Source organism: Montipora foliosa, chromosome 4 (assembly GCF_036669935.1).
Source record: "Montipora foliosa isolate CH-2021 chromosome 4, ASM3666993v2, whole genome shotgun sequence".
NCBI lineage: Eukaryota > Metazoa > Cnidaria > Anthozoa > Scleractinia > Acroporidae > Montipora > Montipora foliosa.
This window is the reverse complement of record NC_090872.1, coordinates 3,001,160-3,011,123: the sequence shown is the minus strand read 5'-3', so window position 1 is coordinate 3,011,123 and position 9,964 is coordinate 3,001,160. Positions and strand designations below refer to the sequence as shown.

Below are 9,964 nucleotides of genomic sequence, written 5' to 3'. Positions count from 1 at the left end.
TCTTCCTCTCACTTGTCATCGAGCATCGAGATGGGGAAGAAAGCCTGGGTTCGTACGGTAACACACTGTTGACACACTGTACAGCGTGACATTTGGTTGATTGATCCAATTTATTTTTCCCATCTCTTTTGTCGCTATTTCGTTTTTAGCACATACAATCCTTCCTTTTATGGAGCGACTTTAGAATACTCGGCCACCATTGTCTTCTTAAATTGTCTTCATTTCTGGTTTTTGTAAATTTCTCGTTAGTATCGATATGTATCTAAGCTTACCGAACTGGTAGTGCAACTGGACGTTTTGCTTGTCACGCAAACTATAAGGAAATACATGGTTCAGCTGTTTTGATATGATTTGGGTACTCGAAAATAGATAACATGGAATCGAAAGCTCCAAGGAAGTTAAAGGAAGGCTTTCTGGTAAAAAAGGTGAGCTTCCGTGCTTAGTTTCCCCTTCTTTAACCTAAGCTACAGTTACTAGCTAGCTGCTTTTTCAAGTTCGCGTCATGATTTGTGATGTTCTTCAAAAAATATGCACGTTTTCGTCACACTTTTATCCTACATCTAGCTTCACTTAGGAGGCAAGAAATTACAAATGTGAACTACAGCATGGAGAGATATCACTGCAAATTTTCATCAATAAATCTAAGGATAAGTCCCGCGTACACTAAATCTTCGGTATGAATTTGAAGTTAACTGTTAAAATTGAACATTAATTTTAACAGGGACATGTTCGCCACAACTGGAAAACCAGATGGTTCATCTTGTACGACGAGGCTCTGATTTACTGCAGGAAAAAAGACCTGGTAAGTTTTTAGGCTTTAAATAATTGTTATTAATGTCGCCTATATAAGAACTGATATCTTATAATCATGTTTTACTTTTAAATATTCCTTCAATTTTCTACAATAATTATTTTAATAGATCATGGAAGTATCAGGGGAGATTCCTCTTCAGGGCTGCTTTTTAGTTTCTCCTTGCATTGAATACACAAAAAAGGAGGTAATGCAAAATTAATATCATCTTTACTGTACTTTGCTTTTTATATTGTTGAGTTAGGCAGCCAGGTTAATGTAAAAGCATAAGATAATAATGTGGCACAGTAAAATATTTAAGCAATAGAGGACTTTTTCTGTGTTTCCATTGCCTCATTTAAACACAAGGGGAAGTTGGGAGAATTTGAGACAGTTATGCGAACTCGAGACGCAGTTGAAGGTTTACTTAACTGTCGAGAATTCTCCCAACTCCCCGAGTGTTAAGATGAGGCTATGTAAACACGGAAAAAAAGTCCTTTGTTGCTTTTATAAGTATTTCTCAAAAATAATTCGACAAGTGAAGGAAAATGCAGGGTTTTTTTACTTCTTGATTGAAATAGATTTTCTTGATACCCACTCATATTTCCTACCAGCCAATCAAAATGCGTGTCTAACACCACATAACCAATCAAAATGCATGTGATGTCACAGCTGTGTTTACATACTCTTATCTAAACACATGCAGCTATTGACCAATGGGAGTGCATGTGCTATCCTAATTATTTTTTGATCCTGTCTGATGCGTTTCAGGGTGTTTTTAGATTAACAACTAAGGACAATGTAGAGTACTTGCTTCAGGCAGCCAACAGTGATGAACGAGAAGAGTGGACCACAGAAATTGCAAATGCAGTCAGGAAATTAGACATCAAGGATAAGGTAATTCAGTGCCAGAAACCAAAACCAAATGATTTCCTTAGTTTGGATAACAACACTCAGGCAATCAATTGAGCTGATTCAAAATAATGTATCTGATCTCTGTTTTGGCATAACCTGTTACTCATGCCCAGGGCACAGAGTTGAGATTTGCTTCAACCTTTTGAGAGAAATGCACTTGTTTTTGTTTTGGGGTCCTGTGGTTTGGACCACTGCTCATGGAGCCTAACATGGTGTCAGAATAGTAGGATTGACCCAACAAATTGACTTAGAGAATCCCAGCAAATTATTCTCAGTTTCGGAAACTCTAGCAAATACTCTCATCCTTACCACAACATTATGGCGATTGATACTCAAATGGACAAGTTGAAATGCAATTGCAATATACGCAAAAACTTTAAGAATTTTGAGCTCCGTTTCCATGACTTCTACATGCAAACGGAATACAGGAATCTTGCCAAAACCCTGAGACAGAGAAAACCTTCTACCCAAAAACGATTCAACACTGCACCAAGTAGACTGCAAGACCTTAAGTACAAGAAAACAGGGTTCGTGCAACTCCTTGAAGGCCTTGAAAAGCCCTGGAATTTAATTTTGGACTTCAAGGGCACTTGATAAGCCCTTGAAAAAAATGATTTTGTGGAAAACTGCTTGAAAACTGCTTGAATTTCTGCTTAGGTGAAAATTGTTGAGATTGCATCATGCTAAGTTAAAAGAGACATTTAAAAAATCTGAGCCCAAAATTGACTATTAGGGAAACATTAAAACCTAAACCATTAACTTGCAGGGTGTGATAAGGAATATCAAGGCAGGCTTTTTCAGCATTGAAGAAAACACTGAAACACTATAATATTATGTATGGCATAGAAATCTTCTTATAAAGACTCCTTGAAAACTCAATTCCTGGCTCTTAAAAACTCCTTGAATTCTCCTGGAATTTTATAGACAAAATCCAGCACGAACCATTAAAAAGGAATTGTATGTCCCTTTATCTCTATGTAGCTGACACACTCTCACTAACTGTACTTCCAGACTTGATCAATGTGAAGAATTATACATTGATCTCTCTGACGCAACACACTCCTACTGGAGTTATGACAATTGCCAACAGATAGACTCTCTTACACAATTAATTTACCGGTAACTCCTGGCAGTGTACTTGTAAACTCTCCTACTTGTACTTATTGACTTAAGGACAAACTACTACTTTACAACAACTTAAGGTACAACTTTTTAACTGAGCTAGACGAGCTTTGAGGCACCCTTGCCATGCACCATCATTATCTGCAAGACTAAAGTGCACACCACTTTGCCTGGTGTGGCATCCAATGCACCTGCCAAAGTGATAACAGCCCAAAATTCATCAGCTCGGAGTACAGAGACTTTGCACACCCCCTACAGCTAATACCATTTCTAAGGCAATGGGAAAGCCAAAGTGGCAGTTAAAGTAGTAGAATCCATGCTAAAGAAATCAGAGGACTTCCACCTTGCTGTGTTAAATTACTGTAACACACCATCCAAAGGGCTCAGCTACACCCGAGCCCAGCTTGTTCTGAACTGCTGTACCAGGACAACATAATGAACACCACAATGCATTATTGAACATGCTGAGGTCTTTGGGTGGTGTGTTACAGTAGTTTAGCATGGCAAGGTGGAAGTCCTCTGATTTCTTTTAAAGCATGCATGGATTCTATTACTTTAAATGCCACTTCCTTGCTCACGAGGACAGAATGCCTTCCATCCTTGTGTGATTCTAACTTAAAGGTTAAAGAGTAAGAATACATGCATGTATGTGCTCACTGTCCTGAAGGCAAATGCTATCCAAAGTCCTTCCTCCATAATTATCTCTTTAAAAATTGTTACCAGCTCTTGTAGCACTTTGGCTGACACGGAAAAAACAAGTTTCATAGTTATCCCGGGGGTCTGAGGGGTTACAGAGCCCATTAAACAGGTTTTGTCTAACCACAACATCAAAGTTCTCAAAAGTCTTTTCGGATATTGGCTCATATCTTCTGAAAACCAAAGGGTCTTGTAAACTGTCAACAACAAACTGACTCCATTTATTGCATTCCTTGCAATGACTGTGAACAAGTCTATATCGAACAAACCAAACGCCAGTTCAGTACTTGTTTAAAGAAGCACCTGCGGTTTTTCTTTACAAAAAAGGAAAATTCTGTGTTGTTGGAACTTGTTTGCTTGATCAACCATACAGTAGGTTGGGATAAGTCTAAAATTATCACTGTCAACAGGCGGTACCATGAATGCCTTTGTCTGGAGGCATGGCACATTAATTCCGCTCAAACTGCTTTGAACTGTGATGATAGCGGCCTTTTACCTGACACTTACCTCCTCTCATTAGTGTCAAATGTCGCTAATTTAAATTAGTATCTATAAAAGGACTCTTTGAATGGTTTCTCTAAATCACCGATCTTATGAAGATACTTTTTAAGTGTCGGAACCTGGGGTCTTTTGAACTGTAACTTTGTTAAGTTACTTTCAATTCCAAACCAGGGTAGCAGAGGTGGATCCAGGATTTTTTCAGCAAGGGGTGCACCACAAAGGAATGATGTAGCTGGCTGGTGACATTTTTTTTTTAGAATACAAGTTGAATTAGAAAGCTCATCTCAGGGGGGCGGGACCCCCGTCACCCCCTGTACCCTCCCCCTAGATTCGCCCCTGAGTAGCTACAAACAATGACTGACATTACACATTGTTTTGTTGTACACTGTATACTTGAATTTCTTTTAAATGCATGGTTTCCATTTTAAATTTGTAGCAAATAGAGTCTGAAATGGTTCCCAAACGAGCTTATTCAGGGTCAGCAGTACAGTTTTCTCCCACCCAAATAAGGTACACATTGTTTCTGTTTTGTGATTCCATAGGTCTTTCTTTGAGTACCAGAGAGAACATGCTTTAATGTTGCAGTAATATGGTCTGGTGTATTTTCAGAGAAATTGTGGAAGCTATGCAAGATGCAGATGCTGGAATACCACTTGATACACACACTTGCTCAAAAGACAACAAAGCACACAAACTCTGCTTTACTGGTAGGACCAACACCATATGAGGCCAGAGGCATTGGGGCTAAAACTGCATGAAAAGTTGTTCAAAACTGAAAACCTCTCTACATTTTGATCAAAACCAAAATCCATAGACAAAACAATCAAAACCAATTTTTCAAAGCAGTTTAATCAATTAATTCATTGGTAATACGTGGAGGATACAAACTTTTAAAAATCTGTGTCACAAGGCTTAATTATTCAAGATGGGAGTAGCATGATTATAGAATGGCTGACACGCATACAAATTGATGAATCTCGACTATATGCTGAACAGGGAAAACTGAAAACCACATTCATGGATACCAAATCTGAAAAATGGCCTTTATTTTTGCCATAAAGCAAATGATAAAAATGGGAAAAACTGCAAACTGCAACACATACTAAACATGAGAAACCAAAGTTTTTCAGTGCAAAAAGTTACAAACCGAGCTTAAGGTGCTACTATGATCAAATCACGTAGAATACCAGAAAAGATTAAAAACGCCGTTTACCGTTTGGAAATATCTGCATTTTTTCGGAAATATTTAAGTTTGAAAAATGTGTAAAATATGCAAATGAGAGGAGTGATGACATCATTGACTCAACCCAAGTTAGGAAACATTCACAAGAACTTGTTGGGGTGGGGGGGAGGGGGGACTGATGAGAATTATGTACCCCTACTTTCCCTACTTTGACCCCTACTTTCTGCGTTAAATGTTGTCAGGGACCCCCTTTTACTGTCCCTAAATTCTGAGACACCCCCAACCTACCTCATGGCTGCACAAACCAATACACGATACCTGCCCCTCCCCCCCCCCCCCCCAGGAAATTTTGTTAAATAGAACAGTCAGAACTGCTGTTTCCAGTGTTTCTGGAACCCAAGAATCAGTTTCCCAGGGAAGGCCGGACTTAACTCAAATTCTCTTTAAAAGGTAAGTAAAAATAGTATTATAACAAAAAATATAATATAAATATATCATCGAGACAAACTCTTTGCTTGGAAGAAAAAATATCACACAGTAGTATGAAGATCCAGCCTCATAGAACAAAAACCATTGCTAAATGAAATCTTACTGGAAGCGCCTAAAAGAGGCATCCATTCAAATACCGGTTTGTACTTGAGAGAGCAAAATGATGACAAAGGAAAAGGAAACCAGATCACATACAAGGGAGTCGTGTAGGCCTGTCAACCCCATTTTACACTCTTGAATATTACATTTTGCTGAAGTGTGTTTACATTGGCTAATGACAATTTTGGTTTTCATTATTTAAGGTACCCCCCTTGAGAGTGTTTATATTTTTCAAACCCCCCCTCCCCCTTTTTACCTCTAGGAGGCAGTGTGGCCCAGTGGTTAGGGCGCTTGCCTTGAGATCCGGAGATCCCGGGTTCAAGACCCGCTCTGACCACTCAGTGAATTTGTTCCTGGTAGTCCCTGGTTCAACTTCCCAGCTGCACTTGTAAATAGCTAACTGGTTTGCCTCCGGCCAGTTGGGATTCTTAACAGTTGCTGTTCTGTTCCGTCATTTCGTTGTGTTTGATTGGCCCTGAAAGGCCCCTATGGGGAGTGGTCAATTAAGTATGTATGTATGTATGTAATTGTTTTGGGGGACTCCCCAATTTCTCATCAGTCCTTCCCCCCCCCCCCCCCCCCCCCTTCCCCCCAACAAGTTTTTGTGAATGCTCCCTTAACATTAAGTATATAATTAGAGGGCTATCTCAGTCAATTTGCACCAGAGACCATCGAAACTTGGTGGGCTAATAGTTCTACAGGCAACACACGTACGGCTATAAAGAAACTTGTTTCCATGACAACTCACTCTATTCCAGTCCTCTCCAACCTGATTTTAATATTCTTGGTGATCTTAAGGGAGAAAAACATTCAATCCATTCAGCCCTAAACCGGCCTCACTTAGTATTTTACTCTGTCTAATACCAGACGATTGTACTCGTCAATGGGGAACCCCCAGGAGTCAATGGGTTAACAAGGCCACAAATTCATCCTAACATATTTATATGCTTGCAGGATCATGCAGATGAGGCACCATTGGCAAATATCAAAATAGAACGTCAAAGGTGGCCTGCAAAGCCTTTAATGTCAGGGAGGTCTGGAACCCAGTATAGTGCCATGGTAACAAAAATGGTATGCTCATATTGTGGAGCACATGTGCACCTACTAGAATTGCACTGCGAAGAATCAAGCATTTCTGATACAAATTGGCTGAGATATCTTTCTTCATCATATTTGACCAAAATTCGGTTGAGTTTATGATGTTATCGCTTGGCTCATTTGCACACTTTAAAAACTTGAATATCTCTGGAACAAAAACAGATATTTGAAAATGGTAAACAGCAATCTTCTTCTCGTACAGACTACATGTTTATGTCCTAAAATGGCTTAGATAGGAAAGATGTGAATTCCGTCATAGTTAATGTAGCAATTTAAAATACCCAAACCTGCAAAACCTGAAAATCCCAATTTGCCCTCCTCATATGTTTATTTTCCACATGTTTTCAAGAAATTGTGTGTCAGTTTTGATACCTGACACTGCAATTTTTGCAGATTTTTGCAATTATTTCTGTTTTCTGAGTCTGTGATCAAGACCATTATTAAAATAACATTGAGGGCATGCATTATTTAATTTAACTTTCTTTTGTAGGAATTCAAGTCATCGACTGGCTGCTCAAATGGTCATTTGTGTCCAACAGAGAAACAGGAGTCACTTTAGCGTGCATGTTATTGGAAGACGCCCACCTTCAGCCAGTTGGACTCACAAGCAAAATGTCATTTAGGAAGAAAAAGGAATTTGAAAATGCTAACATCTTTCTGGATGAAACGGGTGCACTTTACCGGTTTGTAAGTACACCATGGTATCATTGTTATGATTTACCAGAAGTGTTGCTGTTTGAACCAATAAGAAATGGGTTGACTAGAGCTTGCTCTTTTCTTGGTTTTATAGCACACTGCTGATTCTTAAAATGAAATAACATCTAGATTTTGAATAACAAGAATAATAGAAATGGACTTTATTATGTGTCAACTGTATTTCATGCTGGAGCACTAATGGGGGACAATGTACAGAAATCAAATCCATAATTACACATCAAATTGTAGGTTGGTTTTGAGGAGAAAACCAAAGTACCCAGAGAAAAACCTCTTGGATTGGAGTAGAGAACCAACAAACTCAACTCACATACACTGTATGACGCTCAGTCTGGGAATTGAACCTGGCCCACCCTGATGGGAGGCGAGTGCTCTCACCACTGTGCCCTCCCTGCACCCCAATTTCTAGTTATAGTTAGGATCGGATATTTAGAATTTAAATCATCCTTTTTTTCATTGCCATGGTATAAAGAGTTTTTTTTTCTTATGAATAGTCTGCTCTAAGATTGAGCAATCCAAATGAACTTCCAGAATGGGAATATTCTGATGATTCCAGTGATTCAGAGGATGATCAAATACCAGGCAATCAGGTAAAAGCACTAGACATCCCAGGCCTGCTCATTTTCCTATAAACATCGAACCAACTTTTACGTTGTCCTTGTACGCCTGTTTTGGTACGCCAGCCAGTACTTTAATTTAGCTTAACCAAGGCACAAAATTGTTGATTCTCTTAAGTAACAGATTTATGCACTTACGTTCAGTGGTAAAAAGGGAATGAACTTTATACTAAACACAGGTCTCAAAAGATCTTGTGAGGTCTTAACCGGGATCCATAGGCAGTCAACTTGAGTTTAATACTTGTCACATTTTGTTGCAGAAATAAATTTCTGATTCCATTCCAAGTCAACTTTACAGACTGTACTTTCAATTTTTATGACAATTCAATCAACACAGCTGAGCTGTCTGTCTCTAAAAGTGATTTTTACTAGTTGATACTAAATAGCTATACTGGAAGTGTTATTTATTATGGGACAGATTTTTCCACATATTTCACTCACTCATTCACTTCTTTAGTTGTTGGCAAAGTGTTATTTTCATCATTTCCTGATTTCTTATGAGCTTCAAAATAAATAATACATGTAGTTGATGAGCATTAAGCAGATTCTAGATTATATTTGGAACCATGTTATGTCTCAGAGTTGATAGTACAGTGGAAAATCTTTATTATTTTATTGTTATTCAAGGTCACTGAGTTTCAAGAGTTTTCGTTTTTTTAAAACACATTTTTTAACTTACATATTTTGATCTTTATAAAGTCATTTTGCAATATTTGAGATCAAGGATTTTGTCTTTGTAATATCAAAAGAAGTACATTGTATCAGCGAGTTCACCCCTGGTCATTGCTTATTACCTCACATTGAATTGAAAGAAAGAATAGTTATTTCAATGGACTCTTTCATTCTTCTAGTGTGGAGCCATCAGAGGAAATGTGGTAAAACAAGGATTCTTGCAGAAAAAGGTTTATGGAACCTATTACAATTATTACATGTACATGTATATTAATTTAAATGCTGCATTCATTTATTTTCATTCTCCACAAAGTCTAGAAACTAAAATGAAAAGCCATAATTGCAAACCCCAACAAATGCATGGCACAGGCTTTTGGTGCCAAAACAAAACTGTGCTAATCACACAAGAACAAACTATTACTGATAATAAATGGGAGGATCTGCCTGCAACCAATGTGCCCTCAGGGTTTGCTTTCTGGCAAGTTGAGTCTAGTTTTGCTATTTCCTTGAAAAAACCTTTCACTAATTCAAGCTTTCTTGGGTAAAGCCTGTCAGCTAGCTCTCCAAGTTTTTGTGGCAGCAAGTGGCTCCAGCACTAGTCTTACAAGAGCAGTGACAAAAGCTGTGAGAGAAACCTTCCCACTTCAGTCTTCTTGTTGCTTTGCTGCTGGTGTGACTCATGCTGCCATGGAATACTGGAGATCTACTAATACATACGAGGAGACACAAGCAGCAAGAACTTTTAAGGGAGACAAAATGAGACTGCAGGGCTTAACAAGGGACAGCATAGAGACATTTATTTTTACAAAACAAACGTGAAATCATTTCGTTTGAAATTAGAACTGCTTGTTGATCAAATTATCGATGTCGCACTGACGTAATAGACATAATGATTACCAGTAATTGTACAGTTTATATAAATGACTGTAATTGAACGAGTTAATGCATTAAGTCCAATGGCGCGTAAGCAACCGGACAAGCTTAAACTGAAAAATTCCGCTGAAGAAGACATTAAAGTCAAAACCGGTCCGGAGAATGGCTTGTTTTGGTTGAGATGGCTAGATCGAC

At 38.5% G+C, this 9,964-nt stretch overlaps 1 protein-coding gene across 1 annotated transcript in view; it reads left to right on the top strand.

The window, feature by feature from the left end:
* Window positions 1-39: 39 nt before the first annotated feature.
* LOC137999537 (pleckstrin-2-like) overlaps window positions 40-9,964 on the top strand; it is a 15,886-nt gene continuing 5,961 nt past the window's right edge. Inside the window, exons 1-9 of the mRNA XM_068845329.1 lie at window positions 40-425; window positions 722-802; window positions 921-998; window positions 1,562-1,687; window positions 4,461-4,534; window positions 4,634-4,731; window positions 7,384-7,580; window positions 8,102-8,197; window positions 9,076-9,126. Of these exons, the coding sequence (XP_068701430.1) occupies window positions 375-425; window positions 722-802; window positions 921-998; window positions 1,562-1,687; window positions 4,461-4,534; window positions 4,634-4,731; window positions 7,384-7,580; window positions 8,102-8,197; window positions 9,076-9,126 (852 nt within the window). The 5' untranslated portion in view covers window positions 40-374. The remainder of the gene's footprint in view (window positions 426-721; window positions 803-920; window positions 999-1,561; window positions 1,688-4,460; window positions 4,535-4,633; window positions 4,732-7,383; window positions 7,581-8,101; window positions 8,198-9,075; window positions 9,127-9,964) is intronic.